At 45.3% G+C, this 24,261-nt stretch overlaps 7 protein-coding genes across 7 annotated transcripts; 5 read left to right on the top strand and 2 right to left on the bottom strand.

The window, feature by feature from the left end:
• Positions 1–2,179: 2,179 nt before the first annotated feature.
• On the top strand, positions 2,180–5,751 carry AOL_s00054g636 (uncharacterized protein; the record flags this gene model as incomplete). Its single annotated transcript, XM_011121952.1, has 5 exons — positions 2,180–2,323; positions 2,494–4,299; positions 4,357–4,672; positions 4,733–5,285; positions 5,355–5,751. 5 exons carry the CDS (start codon positions 2,180–2,182, stop codon positions 5,749–5,751), a joined length of 3,216 nt encoding a protein of 1,071 aa, XP_011120254.1.
• Positions 5,752–7,766: 2,015 nt separating this feature from the next.
• AOL_s00054g635 (uncharacterized protein) lies at positions 7,767–8,201 on the top strand (the record flags this gene model as incomplete). Its single annotated transcript, XM_011121951.1, has 1 exon — positions 7,767–8,201. The coding sequence occupies one exon, from the start codon at positions 7,767–7,769 to the stop codon at positions 8,199–8,201; it is 435 nt and encodes a 144-aa protein (XP_011120253.1).
• Positions 8,202–9,014: 813 nt separating this feature from the next.
• AOL_s00054g634 (uncharacterized protein) lies at positions 9,015–11,207 on the top strand (the record flags this gene model as incomplete). The annotated part of the gene is made up of 3 exons (XM_011121950.1): positions 9,015–9,089; positions 9,239–9,886; positions 9,966–11,207. The coding sequence occupies 3 exons, from the start codon at positions 9,015–9,017 to the stop codon at positions 11,205–11,207; spliced, it is 1,965 nt and encodes a 654-aa protein (XP_011120252.1).
• Positions 11,208–12,108: 901 nt separating this feature from the next.
• AOL_s00054g633 (uncharacterized protein) lies at positions 12,109–15,574 on the bottom strand (the record flags this gene model as incomplete). Its single annotated transcript, XM_011121949.1, has 4 exons — positions 12,109–14,314; positions 14,428–14,527; positions 14,733–14,978; positions 15,100–15,574. The coding sequence occupies 4 exons, from the start codon at positions 15,572–15,574 to the stop codon at positions 12,109–12,111; spliced, it is 3,027 nt and encodes a 1,008-aa protein (XP_011120251.1).
• Positions 15,575–16,189: 615 nt separating this feature from the next.
• On the top strand, positions 16,190–16,792 carry AOL_s00054g632 (uncharacterized protein; the record flags this gene model as incomplete). The annotated part of the gene is made up of 1 exon (XM_011121948.1): positions 16,190–16,792. The coding sequence occupies one exon, from the start codon at positions 16,190–16,192 to the stop codon at positions 16,790–16,792; it is 603 nt and encodes a 200-aa protein (XP_011120250.1).
• Positions 16,793–19,226: 2,434 nt separating this feature from the next.
• Positions 19,227–21,486, bottom strand: AOL_s00054g631 (uncharacterized protein; the record flags this gene model as incomplete). Its single annotated transcript, XM_011121947.1, has 11 exons — positions 19,227–19,265; positions 19,350–19,540; positions 19,606–20,605; positions 20,681–20,836; positions 20,899–20,903; positions 20,960–21,011; positions 21,069–21,092; positions 21,151–21,172; positions 21,233–21,244; positions 21,304–21,386; positions 21,445–21,486. The coding sequence occupies 11 exons, from the start codon at positions 21,484–21,486 to the stop codon at positions 19,227–19,229; spliced, it is 1,626 nt and encodes a 541-aa protein (XP_011120249.1).
• Positions 21,487–22,007: 521 nt separating this feature from the next.
• AOL_s00054g630 (uncharacterized protein) lies at positions 22,008–23,995 on the top strand (the record flags this gene model as incomplete). Its single annotated transcript, XM_011121946.1, has 5 exons — positions 22,008–22,177; positions 22,275–22,318; positions 22,383–22,674; positions 22,761–23,532; positions 23,600–23,995. The coding sequence occupies 5 exons, from the start codon at positions 22,008–22,010 to the stop codon at positions 23,993–23,995; spliced, it is 1,674 nt and encodes a 557-aa protein (XP_011120248.1).
• Between the last annotated feature and the right edge of the window lie 266 nt (positions 23,996–24,261).

The raw sequence follows: 24,261 nt of genomic DNA, 5'->3' as shown, positions 1-24,261 counted from the left end.
GTTTAAATCCGAAAGGTTTTAAATTTTATGAAAGCTCACCTTTATAAACGGAACAAGGTGAACACAGGGGAGCGATTGCGACGATAAAACAGATACAGGCACAGACATGCATTGCATGCTTGCGATCTCGTGGGCAGCGATAGTATCGTTAGTCTTCATATCGTGAACACTTTTTGAAACTTTGTCAACGCATGTATCAAAATTCCAACAGGGTCAAAAGTGCAAAAAGGCTGCAACTGCCCGTTTGGTCAAGTCGTCTGAAGAATCCAAAGCCGACCCACAGATGACCCTGGAACCGTAAAACAAGGTTAACGAACCACTATTCCTGTTTGGATTGGTCATTCGCAGTGGGTCTAGCTCAACTAAAACAAAAAAAAAAAAGACAGAGAGAAGGATGGGATCGAGAGACAAAAAAAAAGAGAGAGCCCGAAATGGGCAAAAAGAAGAAGATGTCGTCAGCGACAGGATTCGAACCTGTGCGGGCGAACCCATTTGATGTCCAACTCAGAGAGAATTCGAGTCAAACGCCTTAACCACTCGGCCACGCTGACATTTGGTACTGTTGTATGTCGACGAGTTCCAAAGGCTGCATATAAATCATTTATTCTACTTGCCTGCATGGAATCATGTCAAGATCGAGATTGCAATATTATTATCGGGATAGGATATATATACAAGGACCTCATCCCGCTCGGTTATGGAAGACGCTGCAACAAGCTACCAATCATTGAAACTGGGGGCGTTCTCCCGCGACATTGCCGTAGTTCGAGCCTATAACCCTCCCATCATATAAGTAGTAAGCACCCCACCTATCAGAGGCAAACGTTGCTAGCAAACCCGCTAAGTACTTAGTTAATGTGGACTTGATGTACTTCAAAACGTCTATACATAACCAGGGGCGAATATGGTTACGAGCTGAAATATACACAGCACGTACTTGTGAAGTACTATCGGTCGATATCCATATCCTAATGTCTCGGGGCTCTTTCACTAGAAGAGTATATCTCCCCACGGACCTTGGATCGATTTACTAAATTTGAAGCCTTTCCTAGGACTCCTTCGCGATCGGATTGGTCGAACGTTACACCTTCGATTTACAAACTCAGCCGGTCAGAGAAACCTCAGAAGGATTTTTCAGTACTGGTATGTAAGCCTGTAAACTTAAGTAATTGTTACCGGGACTGACTTAGGTACAGGACTTACTTCCGATCTCATTACCATTAATTTGCACTCCGCGTACGAGTTCGAAACACGGCTCAACGAAGGCCCTTGATATTACGGCGAACACTATGTCTACAAAGGGAATCAACGGGGGGGCCACAGACACCCAATACCCGTAAACTATTAGCGAAGAGAATAAGAAAGAATAAGAAATAACAAGCACCATGATCGATTTTGGATAAGCGACGTCTGGTCTTTGCTTCTGCCAATATAGGAACACTAAACATTTCAGCACGATAGTGGAGCTAGTAGCAGCATGCAAATGGATGCAGAAAAAGCCAGTTTTCTCTCGCTACTTTGCTGTTTTTATACCACTGGGCGGGACACGGTACATGGGCCACTGTTAGAAGGGTCCGAGAGATAACGGCAGCTCGACACATTGGGAGTAAGAAGTCAGAGGAGGCCAGAAAATACAGCATGGTTGAGTCTAATTAGGTGCCGAAAGGAAGGAGGCTATAATAGTGCCCGGACGGCATATGCTGAAGCGTCGTTTGCACGATTCTATTGAAGTCCCAGGGCTTTGGCTACCTATTTAATTACCACAGAGGCCCGACGAAGCTGTAGATACTTTAGGACTACTTATTCCCTTCTTAAGATCTTGCTACTTGGCTTTTATATTTTAGTCTAGTCTAGCCTGGCCTTCTTCTACTATCCTTACTATAATTCTAGAGGTACTTGCCGACTGACTCGCAATTACAACTTAACTTGCCTTCTCTTAATTCTAATAGCATTTTAATATCTATCGTTCCTTAGCCGGTCTTATCAATATCAATATCTACTAGGAAGCTTCCATATAATTTGTTTCGGTTTCAGTTTCGGCGTGCGGCTCAGCTCAGCCAACCAGTCCCTCAGTGCAGCAGTTTAGGTGTTTGGTGCCACCACCGACCGATCCACCCATTGCGTACCACACATACAAACACACCCCATTCTCGGAACTTTCCTTCCCACCTTCCCCACGATGACTTCCAAAAACTCAGAACTCGCCGACAAGTTAGGCAGGCTGGACCTCAAAGACAGAAAAATGCCTTTTCTACGACGCAAAAGTGAAGGTGAAATCAACCTCTCGGGGAACATTTCAAATGATGATTTAGCGCTCGATGACGTAAGTGGTATTACCCAGTTTGTTGGTTGGATTTAGGCACTCTGAGCCGATGGCAGTCGAACAATATGCAGATGCCCATGTGCTCCGTCTTTCTCGGTACACAACCTTCGAAATTCGTCAAGGCTAACGAGATTCCACCATTTTTTTTTCCTACTGGGAAACGTTATTAGGTCAAAAGATACGGCTTCGAAGGCAAGCCATCGGCTTTGGCTTATGATCCCGTACAGTCTCTTGTTGCGGTCGGCACAAATGAGACCGATGCCTCGCCCGGTTCTATCTACATCTTTGGACGCAGCAGAGTATCTATCAGATACAACTTACCAAGGAAAACTTCGGTAAAATATTTACGGCTACACGATGACAGACTGTTCGTTATCGATAGCAAGCATGAACTACACCATTTCAATCTTTCTACGCATGCACTCGTGTGCTCGTGGTCCCCGCCAGGAGCCGTCTCGGCAATCTGTACCGATCCTGCCTCAGATTTCATCTTCCTCGGACTACAAAATGGAGAGATCGTGGTCTTTGATGTTGATGGGGATATAGCAGCTCCTTTCAAAATTCCAAACCTATGGAGGGAACACAGCCCGAAGGCGGTTTCCCTCCCTGTTGTTTCTATCGCCATGCACCCTAGAGATCTAGGTACTCTTTTAATTTCGTATCTCGAGGGCGCCTTGTTGTTCTCTTTGAAACAAAATAAAGCTACTTTCACGATGAAGTTCGAATTGAAACCCGGTGCACCTGGCTCAGATCTAGATGCTGCGACCATAAAAACCCTTCGGAAACCAAAGCTTTCAAATGCTATATTTAACCCTAGCGGTACAACCGTTTTGACGACATACGAAGATGGATGCATTGCTTTCTGGAGTACAACTGACGGAAGATTATTGACTGCAAGGACGCTACAAGACTTCGATGTTCACCTACCAGCTCCCATAATGGCTGGGTTTGGTGGCGGGCCTGCATTAGGTGCTGCATTCACACTCCGAGAACCCTTCCACAAAGTCGCATGGTGCTGCTCGAACAATATCGACGACACATGTCTGCTGGTTTCAGGTGGTAACAATGTTGGAATGGCTGCAAAGGGTCTAACGTTGATCGAATTCGGAGTCGCACCGAACAATATTACTTCCTCTTGGAAACAAATAACTGAGCACCTAGGGAATCCCAAGCGACAGCGATTTCTGCCAGTCCCACATAATATCGACGTCGTTGACTTTTGCATGTTGCCGAAGACGTCCCCATATCACGCTGGTTCGCACGACCCGTCTGCTGTCATGGTCCTGTTCACTAATGGTGATATTGCGACCCTTCGATATCCAGACGGCGAATATTTGTCGCCCGCTGGCATGATGCATCCCAGTATGGCTATGGTTCATCCGAAGCCATTCTCTATGGAGATTGCTCCTATCAGCCGCGAGAAATGGCTTGGTATGGTGGCCATCCGAGACAAGCCGGCAGAGTACTTTAAGGGAGGCGCCGACGCTAAGAGGATGACCAGAAGATACCAAGACAGAAGTATCGCTTGTACTATTCACAAAGATGCAACAGTCAGGGTTTGGGATCTCGGTCACAACGATGATATCGAGAACCCAGAGGCTTTGGAGCTTGATGTTGGTGTTGTAGTTGGCAAACCCGGCTCCGTTAAGGTCTCGGCTGTATCTGCATCTCAGGCAACTGGGGAGATGGCAGTTGGATTGGAATCCGGTGAAGTAGTGATCTATCGATGGGGTCGCAACAAGAGCTACAAAGGCAATCTCCAGAGCCCTACAAGCCCGGCCGTAGGAATGACATCCTCTCCTTTTGGTCAGCTACGAGACATTGCAAGCCAGGCAGATCCAACCCTGAAAGAAGGTCTCCTACCACTGTATCTTATGGATGCCGGATCTGGAGGTGTCAAGACTACAGCTGTCAGTGATGTCGGTTTCGTCGCCATTGGCTATGACAGCGGTACTCTAACCGTCGTCGATCTTCGGGTATGTTTCCCTCACGCCCTTTTCGGAAGTTGCACAACTAATATAGTTCCTCATTAGGGCCCCACGGTTATATACTCCATCGTTATTAGCACTGTCACCAAGGATGTTAATCGCATTAAGGAAGTTGCCAAAGCGGCAGCAAAACGAAGCAGCTTAACCTCGATTGCGAAAGATATCAAGCGAGGCAGTGTGGCGGTCGCCAGTTTTTCGAAGGAACTCCCCTCACAGGCAAAACGCACTAGTTTCCCTGGCTTTAGGAAATCTGGCTCTCTTAGCAGTAGCAGTAGCAGCATTAAGGAGGAGAAAGAAAAGGAAGATAAGACTGAATATGTTACTACTATGGCTTTCTCCGTTATGACTATTGGAGAAGATGGTATGAACTTTCTCCTATCGGCTCTTCAACTCCTATCAGCATAAGCTAACTCTCTCACAGAATTCTCTAGCATTTGCCTTCACGTCGGAACCAACCTCAAGAATGTTATGACATTCAAGATTCTACCCGAGGGTTCCCGATTTACCGTTTCGTGTGCTGGAGGACACCCGATCGACAACCCACCGCTCACATTAATTCCTATCAACTCCGAAACTGGAGCTTCAGCACGTGCGACACCAGATGCTGTTGCCGGCTTACGGCAAGGACAGTTCGTCAACGGCTTTATTATTTGTGTTACATCCAACCAGGCCAGAATTATCATACCTCCTGAGGACAAGGAGAGCCACAAGTCCTGGGACGAAATGACCTGTGTGCAAGCAGGGGTGGCTGAGCTTCCTGATAAGGGTATTGTCTTGGTTTGTGTGTATACCACTGGCAAAGTTAGAGTATTCTCGATTCCAGCATTGAAGGAAATCGGAGTTTTCGACTTACCTGCCGTCATTGATCGCACCAAACTGTCGAACTGTCGAATTACCCGGGAAGGTTTTATTTCCGCGTGGACCAGTCATGTCGAGTTCGGATTATTCTACCTGTGGGGAACAGGCAAGCAACTGTAAGTTTCCGTCGATGATTTACCCATTTCTAAATCATAGGTCACTAATTTTGGCTTCTTTTTTGATAGTCACGCCCAACCTAAGGACATCCTCTATAACCCAGACATCGCAGTCCCAGCCCGCCCTACTATCAGCGGTCTTCAATGGATTAGTGGAACGCAGCACATCTCAGCCGACGACTTCGACATTCTCATCGGCGGTCCAGATCGCCCACCATCCCAGAAACAAATCAAGGCACAGCAGAAAGCCAACGGAGGCGACAAGAGTCCCGCAGCAACTAATGGCAACAGCGTCTTCGGTAATATGGCGAATGCTTTCAACGCCCGAACCCAAAATCTACAAAATTTCCAGGATAATATGCAGAATCTAGAAAATACTACGGCGGAGTTTGCAAAGGCTACAAGTAAATTTATCGAAAGCCAGAAGCGTAAGGCTGTTTTAGGAGGAGCGAAGAGTTTGTTCTAAAAAAAGAGAGAGATAGAGAAAGAAAAAGAAAAAAAAGAAATGGGTTTCAGGTACCATGCAGGGATATAGCTGGAGATAAAGAGTTGAACGGAAAGCTGGAGTTGAAGAAGAAAGCCGTAGAACTTATCATACCATTGGCGTTTTCGGAGGATACAAATTGGAGAGAAATAACCATGATTCTAACAGGATAGTCGGGTTTCCCTTTTTTGTGTGCATTAACTTTATATAACATTTGCATTATTCGTCTTCCCAGAAACTTTTCTTAGTTCCAATTAACCTTAAAACATTAATTATTACTATTACTATCCGCGCGGTTTTTAGTTCCAGTAAGCTCAGCCTCGTAATGCCTATAGCTGCACTAGAAATTTCCGGTTCAATAGGCCATTTGAAGACATGTAGCTCAAGATTACCATTGTTTCTAGAACTTATGACGAATTCTGTCTAAAAAGCGTATACGCAAACCCACGACCAAGAAAAGGGAAAACGGGAATAGTGAATGAAAAGAGTAAAAAAAACCCCGTGAAACCCAAGAAAGTTAAAAAAAAAAATGACGTTTGAACTTGTCCGATTGAAGACGAAATTGGTAGGTTACCAAGTTATCTGTCGATTCCCGCACGCCTTTATATTCGAGTTATTCCTTATTAGTCCTCGTGATCCGTCTAGGAGGCCGGGCCGGTATCACCGGCGGGGTATATGGATCTCGGACGGGTGTAACCATCGCAGGGTAATTTGATGTGCATCCCTCCATAAACATTGAACACCCGCCATCCATAGTGCGAAGTCTTTTCAGAATACGTACTGATCTAGGCTCTCGGTAAATTTGCCTTCAGGGCGAGCAATGATGGCTGCGATAAGGCCTCCCTCCATGTCCTAGACTTTCGGTTGGTCTCCACGAAAATAATGTATACATGTATAGCAAACTTGGCAGCGATCAAATCATCGTTAAGGGTTCTTTACTGCGACTGCTGCGGTCTACGACTTCTATGGTCGCCCGAACCCTTGGATCCTTCTCGACGATACACTTTTGGAGAATTTTAGGAATGAAAGTATTTTAGGAAAATCTTCGTCGGGCTGGGGAATTGATTCTGAATGTGGAGGTGTGCTGAGGAGCCTTATATTTTGGAGGAACTTCCCATTCAAGAGGACTCTCCCATCCTAGTGGACTCTCCCATTCCAGGAGAGCCCTTCCATCTTATATGAGCTTTCTATCCTAGAGGAGTTTTCCATTTTGTGGAAGCCTTCTATTCTGGATGAACCCCCGATTTATACAGCTTTATCGGCCATAGGAGTATCGATATTGTCAGAAAAATTGAATTCCGGTGAAAGCACGATTTTTCGACGGGAGTTACTAGGCCGTTGTGGGAATAGGGGCTTTTTGTAGAGGGGTATGTTGAACATATTAGATAACGTCACTTCCAATCCCTTCCATTTTCATCCTATTTGAAGGGATCTAGAAAGGGATATATATAGATAGTTGATAGTAGTTCTGAGGGGGGTATAGTATCGTGTCGAAGCTAGACGAAGGTCAGGAGGCTCTCTAAAGTTGAGCACAAGATGGAATAGCGAGGAATATTCTAGATAAGGATTCCGATCAGTTCCTGAGCCCCGGTTTGGCTTATAAAAATTCAAAAGAAGAATTCCTGACATCTTGTGGTTCTTACTTTTTTTTTTTTTTTTTTTTGATATATTAAAAATTTCTTGTTCATGATGAGGAGCTGGGCATTGGTTCATCTGCGTTGATCCTGTTGTACTTTTTATTAACGTTGTTTATTGCCTTAGGAACATGACAGCCAGTGCCTAATTTGGAGTCAAGACTGAGCATCTCATTGCATTAACAACAGGAGTTAATAGAAATAGAGTTAAGAGTCATACCAAATATTAATACTTGCTCTTCTCAAGTATCTTGTTTCAAGACAACTTCAAGATTCATCAACTCCACAAAACACTCCTCTGCTACTGACTAAACTACGAAACACTAAGAGAACTTCAGTTCTAAAAGTATCATTGATTCCACCATGGACCAATCAACGGGAACTTCTACAGACTTCAAACCCACTCTTCTTTTTTTCTACGGAACTCTCAGGATCCCATCCGTCCTGAAGCGTATCCTAAACCTCTCCGAACACCCCATCCTCACACCCGCAGAGATCACAGGATACAAAATCAAGTTATGGGGACCATATCCAGCCCTTGTCAAATGCGAAGACCCAGCTGCAGAGGGCTCGGTCCCCATCGCAGGATCCACCTATAATGTCACCAATCAAACACACCTTCAACGTTTGAATACATACGAAGGCGCAAACTACACTCTGGAATCGATTGTTCTTCATGAGATTTCACCAGAGACCGGAGAGAGGGTTGCGAAGGAGGGTAATATCTATGTTTGGAACGGTCTTCCGGATATACTCAAAGATGGAGTGTTCAAGCCGGAATTCTTTGAAAAGAAGTAGCAACTGGACATGAAAGATACTACACTGCTGCACGTATCTCTTTCTTTCTTTCTTCTTCTTCTTCTTCTTCTTCTTCTTCTTCTTCTTCTTCTTCTTCTTCTTCTTCTTCTTCTTCTTCTTCTTCTTCTTCTTCTTCTTCTTCTTACCCTTCTTCTCTTTTATCCCTTTGAAAAAAATATCCAATTTTGTAGATACTATAAAGAATTTTTAATGTCTAATCACAATATTATGTTTCATGACAACACAGGCAGATCTGTTGCATTTTTGATCCCGCGATAGGATGGTGCATAATGCATAAGACCGGGCATCTCGATCTCCAAAAAAGAGCTGGGAATTGCATAGAGAGGCAGCCACTTGATATGCGCGTTTACAGCCCGGATTTTAGGATTTGCCATTTTGGTTAAGAATAGTGCGGGGTGAGAGGGGCTTTCATGGCCCCGTCCGAGCACAGTCATGTTGCACGTTTGGATTCGAATGTCAGATCTCCCTTACGCAATCCCTGTCAAGGCACCCGAGATGTATTTGTACCATGATTAATACAAACCCAGTAAAAGCTGATTGAAATATAAATAAAATAAAATAAAACTTCTAAAATAAAATACGAAAAAGATTTTGCCGCCTGCTAGGATTATATTCCTTTCCTAGAAGATGTACCGAAATAATTTTAGTATAAGTAAGCTGGTCCTCGGCCCCTCAATCCTTAGGACCATTTTTTTGTCTATCTATCGATCGTGAGAGCATAAGCTGTGCAGCTGGCTTATAACTAAAACCTTCGTTTCCAACACAATTTCCACCCCCAAAATCTCCAACACGATGGATCCCTCAGCACTCGAGATACATATCGCTCTAACCCTGCTATCATATCTCGAAGCTACTGACGTCTGTAGAGTAAGAGGAGTAAACAAAGTATGTAAAAACCTCAATATCATGAATTCAATCAAATCTCAAACTTTAATAATACATATCCAATGGGTCTCATTCCAAGAAAACTAATACTTATATTAACGAAACCCCGCGTGTGTACGTATGTCTAATAGCACTGGAACGAACTCTTCTCCTCTCCCGACCTCCTCCGGGCCGCAATCCGCATCTACGGCTCCGCCTCTCGAGAATATCAAATAATAACCCGTCTAGAAAAGGACCTAGAATCGGGAACTAGCACTGATGAATTGGCTCCCAAGTTAACCCCAGAGTACTACCAATCCCTATTTCGAAACTTTAGTATCAGAACCCAACATCTTAGAAAGGGAACACCGATCCAGGAGATACGATTACCACTTCGGAAAAATGCATCAAATAACTTCGTTTACGCCATTGCAGATGATGTACTCGTATACGTCAGTCCCATGGCTGGGGGGCTTGAAGTGATCTTTTGGAATCATGATCTGGCAGAATATTCGAATATGAGATTGGAATTGGGGACTAATAATATGGGAGCCCAGCCTTCTGCGTATTCTGTCAGGAGGCTGAGAGTCTTTGAAGATATATTGGTGATCGAACATACCAAGGAAGGGAAATTGGAGAACGTAACTGGATCGTTTTATACCAGTGTCGTTCAGATATTTCGGTTGATTTCTCCGTTTGCGAAGGTGGGCGTAGAACTGCAAGATGAAGCGAAGCGGAAGGCTTCGTATGAACAGTTATCACTGTTCGAGACTTTTAAGTACAGACATGTCAATTATACAGTATGTCGCTCTACCCTTTTAAAAGTTTTTGATAACTATGACTCTCAACTAATCTCTTTTGATTCTCACGATGAAATAGGAGGGCATCGTCAGCGACCATTCAAGAACCCACTACGCAGCCCTCAGCAACCGCAGCAATTCCCTCAGAGTCGGCCTTTTCGTCTGGGACATCTTCACCGGAAAAATGGTATTCCGTTACGAACAAGAAGCCCTGGGTACCCGTGGCTTCACAGCCTCCCCTCTCGTCCCCGCAGACAAAGTAGTAATGGTCGACGACTCCCACGTTCTCCTCATAAAACCCGACTTAAGAAACGGTGTCAAATTTCGAAAACACCCAGAAGAAGCAGCAGGGTTTAAAGTCTACATCAAAACCCTTCCAATCACTATAGGAACGGTATCAGAAGAAGGCGGGGCAGGAGAAGGAGAAGGAGAAGGAGAAGACGGTATCATATCCGCTTCAGAAGAAGATATAATCCATTCAACCATAACCCGTGATAAAGACGACGAAATGCTCCAAAGTTATCACGATTACATCCAATTCCGGGTCGTCCGGCAACGTGCTCCAAAACTCCACCATCACGATAACCCAAAAGTCAGTATTTACTTAAACCTCTGGGGCAGAACTCGAATCACCAAACTTGGGAAAGTTAGTCTATCAAGAGACGAAGAAGAATGGTCTCGTCGTCCAGTAGAACGTAACGAAATCCACCAGTACGAACTCATCACTTCACCACCACTCCCCGGACAAACAGGATTATCCCTCCCAGCTCCCGGAGAACTCCAAGTTCGGGCGATATACACCGCTATAAATGATAAATTACCTTCACAGGGATTTCCAGACCCGGATCCTAGTATTCCAAAACCTTCAATGTCAGATATCCCCATCGACACAGACTCCGCTTTCTTTTTAAATTCAAACGGAACAGACGCATTAAGCTTCGATATGGTCTGGTCCGGCGGGAGTACCGAGTGTTTAGGTACAAGACTCATGACTTTTTACTTCGGTATCAGAAGCTTTCAATTAACCGAAACTTCAAGCGCAATGTTGAAAAGAGGTAGAGGCGAACCGCTAAGATATCATTTGGACTATTCGTCGTATTTAAAAGTATCGGGGGAACCGGAGGTACCGAGAGAAATACCTTCAGTTCAAAGAAACGTGCTGGCTACCGCAATGTCTCACCGTGGAACGATGGTACCCTTCGATGTTCATGGGGATGAAAGGATGTCTATTTATACCGAACCGAGGCCGGAGAACGCTATCGCGGACTTGGTGATGTGTGTTTGGGGGTCTGATGAGTTAAAGCTCGTTAAATCAGGCTAGATGGGGGGGTTTTTCCTTCTTTTTCCCCCTGTCCCTTCTTCTTTCTTTCTCCGTGGCCTTGGAGCATAGCTATGGTCCGTTTTGTTTTCCTTACACCGTGCATCGCTTTCTTTTGTAAATTATGCGATTGAATATATCCATTATACCACATCAAGATCTTTCTAGCGTCCGAAAGCACAGGAAGGCTAAAGCATATATGCTTAATATAGTAATCATCACTATAGGAGTGAATTTAAGTTCATAGAATATTATAACAGATGTTTTAAGCTTGTGGTCGTCATGATGCCGACATATAGCAAATAAATAGAACGCCTGCGAGATTTGGACTTGGAAGGGGATCTGGAGGAAATAACGGGAGGTTAGGTGAAGAAAAAATATACAGCGTCGTAGAATTTAAAAAGGGTTAAAAGATTAGGTTTGTTCAAATTATGTAGCTGAAGGATATGCAAGTAAAAGAAATAAAGAAAAATACCTAAAAGAGTATCGATGGTAGTTAAGACATCATTGAAAAAAAATGATAGAAACCCCTAACAACATTTCCAATTCATGATTCGACATTGCAAAAATGAAAATTTTCGAAGAATAGTTGAGAGAAAAAGGAATCCCACAAAGATAAAAATATAAAAAAAACGAGAGGAAAACGAGGAAGAGGAAGGGCAAAAAAAAAAGGTTTCCAAAGAAAATAAAGTGGTATCTAGAAAATGTCGAAGATGATACCCAACAAAACGCCAGGGAAATGTCAGTAGATATGAATGCTTAAAACGAGGAATGGAAGATGACGCGGAAGACGGTGTGGGAAACGAAAAAACAAGGCTAATAAAGCGAAAGAACATATGCGGAATATAACAGAGTTTTGTTTTGTCCCCCATGCAAAAGGTAAAGCTTTTAATAAAAAATATCATCAAAGGGTGCCAATATCCATATCATCCAAAGATTTTAGTATATGAGTATCCTTCATTGAACCAGTAATACTTCCATCTTCGCTCCCTGCAGTGGCTACAACGCTTAGAGGTGCGAGAGGATTGCCATCTATGGCGATTTCTTCCTCCGCGTCTAGATCCATCGGAGAAAGATCACCAATGTCTGGACTGTAGAAAGAAGGGATTCCCTCGCCAGAAGAACGAGAGTCGGATTCAATATTATAGGCAAAAGACAAATGTGATTGGGGTTCATCGGAGGTAGAAGCAAAGGGGTCGGAGGAATCTTCACTTAGATAAACTGCAAAAACGGGATCGGGAAGTTTAGAAGGCTGTAGCTTGATGTGATTCGTCTCAGTAATTTCGCTCTCGAATCCAATCACAGAAGTAGGGTTGTCGTCAGCAAGGAATTGGCTGAGGGTTTCTTGGGGTATCAGGTGGCGGATTATTCCATTTTTCCGGAGTCGAGATTTCCGAGTATTGACGGGCTTTTGAATTGTCTTGACATACATAACGAAGTTGTCCTCAGCTCGGACACCACCAATCCCGGAAAATTCAAATGGACGTGGAGATGGTATTGAAGAAGGGAGTTCAACAGTGGTTGGTGAAATAATCGACGTAAGTTTAGGGAGAATCTCTTCAGAATCATCCGTTAAACTCATTTCCACATCCTGTGAAGACCAGTCAAATTTCGAGAGAGGTTGATGATCCAGCGATTCTATATCATCGCTGCCTCTGCTCGTCGCAGGCCCTGGAGGCCCAACAGGCTCCTCAACAAATCTGTCATAGTTTTTGCCATCCCCGCTCCTCGCGAAGGCATGACCTCCGTCTCGAAAAACAACCTGGGCACTTAAGTCAGTGCAGAAAGGCGCACCTCCAAAGTATATGACAGCCCCATCGATTGGTGCTAACTTAACCATATCACTGAGCCCAACATTTGAACCAGACTCGAGGATCGGAGCCGGACCACCAGAATTATTAGTCTCGGCCTCCGAGCTGCTCTCGGATTCATCTTGTTCCGACTGGTCGGTTGAACTGCTCTTCTGCGCGCTCAGGCTGTGAAACATCAACGGTCTGTAACGGAAGGCGTCAATGTTATAGGCGCTTGGTGTAGGAACAGGAGAAGAAATCTGAGATATCCCAGACTTCATATCTTTGGCCGGAACAGCTTTAGTGCCTGAGTTTCCTTCGGATGACAGTTTTGTTTTGGATTTCAAACCGGAAGAGCCTTCACCCGGCGATGATTCACCATTACTTGAATCTCCCATCCCACTGCTTGAATCATTTTCGCTGCTCATTTTCGTACCAATGAAGCCACCTTTCCATCTGATTTTATTCCCATCCGGACTCAATTCAAGCTTGTCGCTCATTGCCCGAATGGATTTCTTAATGAATGAGAGTGAAACATGGAGGGTGTGTATCTGCGCCATGTTGTTGATCAAGTTAAGGTAAACCCATCCAGTAATGTCTCCGGCGGACGTGGGCCTATGATGATTCTTGTGAGCTGAAGAGAAAGAGAGGTGTTCAAGATACTCAAGATTGTCAGCCGCAACTTGAGCTCGGTTTGGGTCTATGTCCATAGGTCGGGTAGGCCTCTGATGGGACGGATCGAAAAACGATTTCTGATCTTGATTCTTTTCTTTCGTCAAATCGTCGTCTTGTTGGTGTGACATCATGGCAGCTTCTCTTCGATCATCCTCGTCACCGGATTCAGCAAGCACTTCATCTACTGGGGTGTCATGTTTTTCCGTAGCTGCAGCGACCGCCACTTTCTGTTGAAACTGCGACTTTTCTAACTCCGATTGAAGAGCATCACTCCCCGTGAACAATTGTTCCAGTCGTCTAACAACCATCTTCATCCTAGTTCTTTCGTTTGCAAATTGTAATGGTCGGTTGCCTGGGTGCAATGATGAAATTGGCGCCCTCCTAGACTGAGGCCTTACTTGTTCCACGTTGGGAGGATTGGATTTAGTCGCATCACCCGAGCCTCCATCCAAACTTGTCATGCGAGTCTCTGTGGCATACGCCGAATCTGCATTTTGTAAAAGTGACGAAGAAGACGGATTGGTCGAGGTGGTCGCATTGGCATTGGATATCGAATCGGAACGTTTGGTTTCATAGACTTTGCCAGCACCATCCATTCCAGCAGCGAAATTCTGCAGCAGCTCTTGTAGCTCCTGCTTACGGGATCTAAAATATCATGATAACAAAGAAAAGGCATCATCAGCCTGGACTTCATCCTCAAAATATCGACGCGGCGTCGAGACATTGGACCTGCACAACAACACGGCAACACTACTTACGGAGGAAGCCCATAGCACCGAACTTCAAAGAGCTTTTCTTCATCAAGTTCATTACAATGCAGTCTCTCCATTTTACGTAACTTCTTTTTCAGCTTCTTATCTGTGGAAAGCGTTGCAACATAAGTTAGCAGGATCATTCTTATTGGGGAAAAAAAAAAAAAAAAACCTGATCATCATCACATGGTGGCTACCAGCGTTTGTCCCCGCATTCCCTTCTCAATTCCCAGATCAAGGATCACATCCCGCCAAGGATCACTCGAATAGCTTACACCAAAAAATAAGAAAGAGACAGAGAGCCCACTTACTCTTGATCGTGAGGTCGTCAATGACACTTCTGTATACATCGCTCTCATCTTCGGAATCCTGCGTCTGGGCCATAGGCGGGTAATTTAGATTCGGGAATGGAGCTAGCCGACCGAGATTTGTAGTATGATTTCCGGGGAAAATGGGGAGAATTCCACCACTAGCTATCGCCGCTGCTCTCACGTTTGGGTTGAGTTGGTGCCTCTGCTTTCTCTTCTTTTCCGAGGGCAGATAGTAAGGTGAATCGCCTAGGTTAATAATGGAAGTTAGCACAGACTCAAAGGATGCAGAGGCCCTCCATTATATATAAACAGGCACACTTCTTTCTTTCTTTCTTTCTTTCTTTTTTGTTTCGGTTTTAGTACCTACCATCAGCTACGGTTGGCTTGTTGAAGTCGCCCACATTGGTATTTAGACTCTTAAACCAATCCTCTGGGACGCTTCGATCATTGCTTCCACTGGCGCTTGAATTAACCACAGATTCTCGATCAACCTCGTTTGTCAACGGTTGGTGCGGCTCCTCCTCCACCGCAGCCATTCCAGCCCCTTGGTCTTGTGATTGCTGAAGCTTTTTAGCTGCATGTTTCTTATGCTGCGAGGATGGCGACGAAGATCGTAAGGGACTTTTGTGGCTAATCGGGCTTCGGTGTGGTAGTGTTGGCGGGATGGCAAAGGCCCTGTTTGGTTCCGATGCACTTGCAGATGTGATTCCATGGCGAAGAGATACCGAAGCTTCTGGAGAAGTTCTCCTTTGATTTCGTCCTTTCTGCGATTTCGAGGGTGATGATTTCGGGCTCTTGCTACCGACCGACATATGATTGCCTTGGACGTTTGTCGTCGACATGAGAAAGCCCAAGCTATCGCGTGTGTCTTATATATTGGTGATCAGTTGTTCCCGAAGCTATAATAGCCAGAGTCGTTGACTATACAACATAGTCCACACTCATCGCTGTAATCAATAGCCCTTGATGTTATCAACCCGGGGGGGAGGCAATATGGACCCTTTTTTTAATAATTATGATAAAAGAAAAAGACTTTTTTTTCCGGTCGTGAAAATGTCGTGTAGAGGTCGTAAAGAAGTTAGAATTATGGGATGAGTTCGAGAAGAAAGAGGGAAAAAAAAGGATAAGCTGATTCTACCAGCAGGTATCGTGACGATTAGCCCCGGGTAGATCAGGATTTCCCGTTATTCTTTTTTTGTTTGGTTCTTCCGTAATTTAAATTTGGAAAAGAAGCTATACTTTTTTTTCTCTTTCTTTCTTTCCTCTCCTGGTGACACATGCACTGGTATACCAATTGGAAAAATTGGAAATTAATATTTTTCCCTATTATAGGGGGGACGGGAGTCAAGTCTGCCCTGTTTTTGCCCCACAGAACCGGTATTTTGGGAGTGGAGTGATTAACAGGGCACAGGAGACCTTCGCTGAGGCAGAGGCCAGCACCAGGCCGGACCGCAAATATGGCATCTCCAACGAAAATTCCTGGTGTTTCTCGATCCTCAGGCACCTGGAAAACATCCTGGAGCGATCGGACCAATGACAAGCCGCGGTCACAAGCCAGCGTCATTGAGCAATGTCAGTGGCAAGTCGCAAGGGAATCAGGGTTTGGCAGGACTTCTGGGGCTGGATTCCACACGGCTGCCCAGGGTCCGATCGCCTTGATGATTCTCGATTCTCCGGGCCTAGGCGCCTTTCAGTCCGAGGAGCCCTTAAACCGTCGATTCCCCACTGTTGACGAAATGGCCGGGCTCCTGACATGTCTGAGGGCGGCCGCCATCGCCAAATTGACTGTCTATCGAGGTTTTCAGGCCATGTCGCAGGCCGTCAACCCTGGCGAGGGAAAAAAACCGGCAAACGGAACGGTTGATGCAACCTTCGTCCAGATGCATGACGATACCTTTTTGAAGCTTGTACTTGTCTCTTGTACTTGTACTTCCGTCTGGAAATACTTGCATGTTGGTATTTCCGTCGAATCGGTCGTCGGCCGTACATATGACCTCCGCCAGATCCCAAAGTGCGCTCCCCTTCCCTGCATAAGTATCATCTGTATTGGAACAACATGACCAAATTCCCCCACGTCGGGTCGACAGGATCCTATCAGGTATCAGGTATCAGGCAGAGACCCGTTCCGGCCTGTCATTGGTCGGGGTGCAACTCCGTACTTTACAGCAGTGCGAAACCTTGGAGAATATTAGACGGCTTTAGGGATCGAGGATTTAGCTGTCCATCGCCAGCAACAGCCTTTCGGGGGGGAGGGGCCGGTATTGTGTTGCGCATGTCGTTAGTTTCATCGAAAGGGAACTTTTAAAAACTTAAAAATCCGCTTTAGTTTTCGTATTTGTTTTTTTTGGGGAGTCCCGTCTGCTTCTGGGTGGTTGCAGCGCAAATCTCTGCCCGTTCTGATCTTGCGACTGAATGTCCGTACCTTGTAGTAGCGGGCCTGATTAGACCTGTTCGATGGTGCTGCTGTTGCCCTTGCGTGGGCCAAACACTCCCACCGTTTGGACGGGATCGGTCGATCGGTTGACCTTTTGGTGCTGTTCGCCCTGGTCTGCCTGGTTCATCCCTTTCGGCTAAGGCGGGGCCAGCAAACGCCCACAGCGTGCAGCCTTCGATATCAGACAATACAATGCAACATGTAATTCGAATTTTGTCCATTGACTTTGCTATCCCGATCTCATGCCAAAGAATGCAAAAGTTCACAAAGCTATTGGACTTCCCTTGCAAGGCTTAAGGACTAACCTCTACACAGTAAGTGTCCAAGCCCATGGCACGCATGGCTCTCTCCTGTACAAGTACCTGTAGTTACATGCCTTCAACCTTAATTCAGCCTTACAAACAATTGGCAACGGTTCTTCACTTCTTAGGTATGTACTTCCGATCATTTGAGGCTCAGAATATTGATTCCTAGTCGTTCGAAGGGATGCTTCACCGTTTTAAGTCTCATATACGGACCAGACTTCCCCTCCCAGGGTGAGAAACCCCGCCGATTGGTCCACACATGCACAATGTTGATCAGTTCACCTTTTTTTTTTCATTTTCGGCCATGCCGCATCAAAATGCACGTCCCTGGGGAGAATTCCTGTTTTTTTATGTTTTTTGCCTCCCGTGCCGCAGTGGTGGCAAAATCAATGACCTTGTCGGAAGAACCATTACTATTGGTAGTACACGTAAACGTTTACATTTAATTTGTGTGCTGCTTGGTACCGTGGCTGAACCTCCTATTCCACGACCACCACCACCACCTCCTCCTCCTCCTGGCCCTATTGTTCGCCGTTTCTTACAAAACTTAACTCACAGCCGCATGGAAAGTGGCCAGCATTGACATTGATAGACGCCATTACATACTAGTATGGCCTGGGGTACAAGTTTAACTATAGCCCTTATATAGTATTGTAAGGGTGTTAACCCGAGAAAGGGGTCACGAGACCGCCTGAAGCCGTGTTACATGGTGTCGTTGTGGAAATATGGAGATGTTCGGTCTCCGATCGATCGATGTCAACACATGACACCTGTTGTATTTTTTTACCCTACTACCTACCCTACTAAAGTTTTAAAAGCGACCAAGGTATCAAGGTAATAATCGAATTCTCAGATTTCGATCTCAAAATCTCGATTCTGTGAAAAAGGGAGAAAAAAAGCAGGGTCCCGTCGTTCCTGATCCAAGCAGGAAATCTCAAGATTCTCAGGGCACTCGTAAATTCTTGTTTTTTGTTTTTTCTTCTTTTGTTTGTTTTTTCTGGGATACAATCCCAACAGATCGGTCGATTGAGGTTGTGGTGATCTGCCGTCGGTGGGGACTCTGACAGGGATCATTGCTGCATGTCGATGTAGTATACGTCATTGGAGACTCCTTTCTTTATTCTTTCTCGATATTAATTAATCGTCGATGCTTTAGGTTTATCACCATGTTGATCAGTGCAGCCAATGCAAAAGCCATTTTGGTCTGGAGAAAATCAGTGCCAGTGCGCATGCTGGTGGCGAGTGTGTATGTACATGTGTGGCACCAAGACCGGACAATGCATCTGTGGCGTAAAAGGCTCAAATCGAAGTTCTTCTCTTTAATCGAGAATACAAAATTCTCGATCCTAGGCCAGGGCCTGCCTACAAAAATTTTAAATGGGTTCAACATTCCTCTTTTTTTTTTTCATTTTGGTTTTTGTTTTTTTCATTTTTTTTCCATTTTTTGTCAATTTATTCCGTTTTCATGCGGAATTTTACGCTTTTATTGCTCCCATAGGTTCACCATCTCGAGCTCCTGATGTATGCACATTTAATCACTTCCAACGATGATGAACTGCCCGAAGAAAAAAAAATTTTTCTTTCTACCAGTCTCATGCCGTCCAGTGGAATATCCGACAGATTTGCAAAAATGTCGTCATGGTATACTGATGTTGCATTAACGAATCGTATTGGCTTTTGGATTCTAACCGTTTGGCTCTGCTGGTCTATAATGCTTAGGTATACATAAAATATGACTTTTCGTTTTTATCGTACTTATTCTTCTGGCTCTCCGCCAGGCCCGGTCTTTGCGCCCTATTAAAATTGTTAGTCATAATAACATCCTACAGACCTGTTGAGGTTGGAAAAAAAGAGAAAAGGATATAAAAAAAGACTTACCATGTGCCTAGCCTTCAACATCTCATCACACAGTAGCAAGTTCGATGCAATGCTAGAACTAGATGCAATCGCATTCCTCAAAACTCTGTAAGAATCGTAGACACCAGCGCTGACGGGATCCATTGGCTCTCCGGTTGTAAGATCCAATCCAACGGTATGGCCCTCTGCATGCTCGTCCTGTAGAGCCGATACTAGTGTCAAACTCGTTAGTTTTATAATGTTTCCGTTTGAAGAGTTTTGCCATGTTACTACTCACAGCTGTCCTGGATGTCAAATCCTGCATTCTGGGCCAAAGTCTTAGGGATAATCAACAAAGCATCGGCAAAGGCCTGAACACCGGTCTTTGCCTTGCCCTTGATCTCTTTCCTGAATTCATCACCCGACAGATGCGCAGCACAGGCGATCTGGAAAGCACCAGCACCTGGAACAACACACTCATCTGTAATCATATTATAGACACTCCTCAAACCATCTCGTACTGCATCCTTGACCTGAGCTATTGTGTGCGCGTTGGGCCCCTTGATAAGAATTGTAGCAGACTTAGGATCCTTGACCTCCTCAATAAACGTGTACTTCTCCTCGCCAAGAGTGTGTTCGTGGACATTTCCGGCCCATCCAAGGACCTCCGGAGATAAATCGTCCACACTGTTTTGCGATACGCAACCAGTAACGAGCTGCAATCGCTCCATGTTTCTCCTCTTTGCTCGCCTCAGTGCGAAAATACCATTCTTGCAAAGAACATCCAAAGACAAGGGATCGATACCCTTCTGGTTGACGATAACAAATCCCTTCGACGGGTCGGCCCCGCAAACTTCTTTCTTTAACTCAACAATCCTTCGAAGCTTTTCGTCAACAAATTTACGTTCGCTCTCAACTAGTTTCTCACGTTGGCCTGCACTGCTGTAGAAGAACGAGGAGTTGACTTCGCTCTTCTCGTACTCAAGAGAGACGTTAAGGGCAAGGATGTAGGCGTCCTTGACCTGCTTAGGCATGTCGGGGTGACGAGCACCGTGGTCGAGAGCAAGACCCCGTATCAGTTGGGTCTCAGAAGCCGTCTGGTGTTGCATGGTCATGATCTCAACCATATGTAGATCGATTTTTTCTGGTGGATTGTGAATCGCTAGAACCGCATCCACGACGCTCGGGGTAAGAGTCTCGGCGACAGCTTGGGACAACTTGGTCGAGAGGGTGGTGCGGGCGACGGAAAGGAGGAGTTCACGGTCAACTGTGGCATCTTGCTTGAAGCCATCAAGGAACTATAAAAGGTTTAGCTAGTATGCATAATATTTCTTTCCTGCTTATCTGTAGATTGGAAGCGTCAAGGTATATACCTTTAGAGAAGCGGTTTTGGCAATTTCGAACCCATCAACGATAACACGTGGATGAACGCCTTCGGAGATATATCGGTCAGCCTGGCGTAGTAGCTCGCCGACTAATAAGACTACCGAAGTAGTGCCGTCTCCTGTGATTTCGTCCTGAGCTGTGGCCTATATGTAAATTGATCGTATGAGTTTCGTATACGACTATCCTAGACCATCGGAATACGTACAGCACCTAGTGTCAAAGTTAGTGTCATGGTATGGACTAGACCGGATATATGGTATACTTACGAGCAATAAGAACTGCCGTCGGGCTCTGAATTTGCATCTCGCTCAATAAAACCTATGACTGTATAAGTTCCCTTCGCCTAGGATGGAAAATACGGGTATGAAATCGAACCTTGCCATCTTTCGTAAGTTTAATCTGCCAGCGGACAAATTAGTATCGAGGTACGTATAGCATTACAGGACTATGAACTTACACCTCCAGCTCCATCTACCAGCCTGGATATCGAAATTTAGCTATTAGAACCTTATATTCATTATAATCGCGAAGATACCAACATTTTTATCGTCCTATTCAAGTATTCGTCAGCTATCCACTCCAAAGGCCAAGCTCTATCGACTGGACATACCCCATAGGTCCCAAATTTGACCTTAACACTTCCTGCAGCCCAATACCGGCATTGATATTGACTCTGAGAGCTTCACCTCTCCTCTAAAACGACAAATATCAGCATCTTGTTTCGATCCCGCTCTGGTTGTCTCCCTCATACCCTGCTCTCGGCCTTTGGATTTAACAACTGAGCTGCCGACATCCTTCCCAAGCTTCAAATTTGATATCTATAGCTTCGTATCTTGAAATCCGAGTTCTTCCAAACCGTGATCGAGTAAAAATTTATCGTCGATGATGGTAAAAAGGTATAAAAAAGCGTGTTATGGTGGGGTGTGTGTGCGTGTTATCGATAGAACCAGCTCGAATTTGTTGTTCGAAGTTTTTCCTGTTTGTCCCACATCCTAGCACCAGCCACACTTTGCCTACCCTCACCAGCCACACGATGTGCCTTTTTAAGCCGCATTGGGCTGGGAAGTAACACTAAGCCGCATTTGTGACCTTCCACGCTGAAATTTTCAAAAATTCAGTTTTTCTTCAGAAGCCATCGAACTAAAAAACACCACACCCAAAACCCCAGCCATCGCCAACCATCGTGACCCTCCTCGACACTACCTATTTTTGATACCGGGTTTGGTCAGGCGGATAGGATATCGCGGGCTATCAGTACACATATATCTACTTATACAATTAGTATCAAATTGAATCGAAAGTCCAACCGACACAATGGCGGCTGTCGACTACGTCCTCCTCGAAAATGCCGTCGGCTATTCGATCTTTGAGGTCGTTATGCAACCCGAGACCATTGGAAATCGTCTCAAGGAGGTCCAGGAGTCTATTCAGGACCTGGCAAAGTTCGGAAAGATGGTGAAATTGGTGTCCTTCGCGCCGTTCCAGTATGTCCTCACCAATCCTCTTTTTTTTTCCGCCTTGGTAGAAGTCGCGAAAGGTTTGAACGAATTGGATAGCTAACGTCGATATCGCATATTATAGGGGCGCAGCGCATGCTCTTGAGAATGCCAATGATATCTCTGAGGGTACGTAGTTTCCTCTCCTACTTCGGGATGATGGACAATCACTGAACAAGTAATCCTTGAATAGGTATCATGTCTGAGTACCTCAAGACTCTCCTACAGGCCAACCTCCCCTCTGCAAAGAAGAAGAAGGTCGTGCTCGGAATCGCAGACAAGAATCTCGCCACTTCCATCAAAGCCGACTTCCCCAATGTCCAATGCGAGACCAATGAAGTCGTCCAGGACCTCATCCGTGGTCTGAGGCTGCACTCCACCAAGCTCCTCAAACAATTGCAGTCCGGCGATGTCGAGCGTGCAAGTCTCGGTCTCGGTCACGCTTTCTCCAGAGCTAAGGTCAAGTTCTCTGTCCAGAAGAATGAGTAAGTTCCCATCAACTTGTGGTGGTAGCCGCAGTAGCGGCGGTGGTATTATCGTCTGGCGACCGGTTCTGACACAGTTAACCCAGCAACCACATCATCCAATCCATTGCCCTTCTCGACCTCCTCGACAAAGATGTCAACACCTTCGCCATGCGCGTTCGTGAATGGTACTCCTGGCATTTTCCCGAACTCGTCAAGATCGTCAGCGACAACTACCAATACGCCAAACTCGCCCTCTTCATCCAGGACAAGTCCAAACTAAACAACGAAAAGCTCCACGATCTCGCTGCCACTGTCAATGATGATGCTGATATCGCCCAGGCGATCATTGACGCTGCCAAGGTCTCCATGGGACAGGACATCTCCGAAGCAGATATGGAGAATGTGACAAACTTCGCCCAGAGAGTAGTTAGTTTGACTGAGTACCGAAGGAAACTACACGACTACTTAGTCAACAAGATGGCTATTGTCGCACCCAACTTAGCAGCTTTGATCGGTGAGGTTGTAGGTGCTAGATTGATCTCGCACGCTGGTAGTTTGACCAACTTGAGCAAGTACCCTGCTTCGACAGTCCAGATCTTGGGAGCCGAAAAAGCGTTGTTCAGAGCGTTGAAGACCAAGGGAAATACACCAAAGTATGGGTTGATCTACCATTCGTCCTTTATCGGACGTGCTGGAGCAAAGAACAAGGGACGGATATCCAGATTCCTTGCCAACAAGTGCTCCATTGCTTCGAGAATAGACAGTTTCTCGGATGTTCCCACCACCAAGTTCGGTGAAGCATTGAAGGCTCAAGTTGAGGAGCGATTAAATTTCTATGCCACTGGTGCCGCTCCTACAAAGAACGAGGTTGCGATGGTGAGTTGGAACCTGAAGTTTGAATTGTTGTATTGAGATGACAAACTAATTGGTATTGGTATTCTAGAAAAACGCAATGGATCTCGCTCTCGCTGATATCGATGTTGATGTCGATGCTGGTTCTGATGATGATATGGATGATGAAGAGATCGACACTTCCAAACTTGAGAAGCGCGAAATCCACGGCAAAGATGAAGAAAAGGCCGAGAAGAAGAAGGATAAGAAGGACAAGAAGGACAAGAAAGAGAAGAAGAAGGATAAGAAGGAAGAGAAGGAGGAGAAGGAGGAGAAAGAGGACAAGAAGGACAAGAAGAAGGACAAGAAGGACAAGAAGGACAAGAAGGACAAGAAGGAAGAGAAGAAGGACAAGAAAGACAAATCCGAAAAGAAGGAAAAGAAGCGATCAAGAGAACCAGATGAAGAGGAAGAAGCGCCAAAGAAGAAGAAGAAGGACAAGAAATAGATGATGCATCGTTAATGTTGAGCAAGGAGGAGGAGGAGGAGAAGTAGGGAGGGTGTATGGTCCGAGTGGACGAGTAGATGCCATGTTTCTTTTTTGGCTGGGTTACGTCTACCAGAGTTTGTATTATATGCGTGGGGACGGCGTTTCTTCCATCTTGACATTCCGTTAATCATTTGTACAAAACCCGTCGAAGTCTTGTATTCTTGTTGTTTCATTATAGTATACTACATTTCCTTTTAGTTAACGCTGGGGGGCTTTCCTCCTTA

The sequence above is a fragment of the Orbilia oligospora genome, assembly GCF_000225545.1.
Source record: "Orbilia oligospora ATCC 24927 unplaced genomic scaffold scaffold00054, whole genome shotgun sequence".
NCBI classification, from domain to species: domain Eukaryota; kingdom Fungi; phylum Ascomycota; class Orbiliomycetes; order Orbiliales; family Orbiliaceae; genus Orbilia; species Orbilia oligospora.
This window is presented reverse-complemented; position numbering and strand designations above follow the sequence as displayed.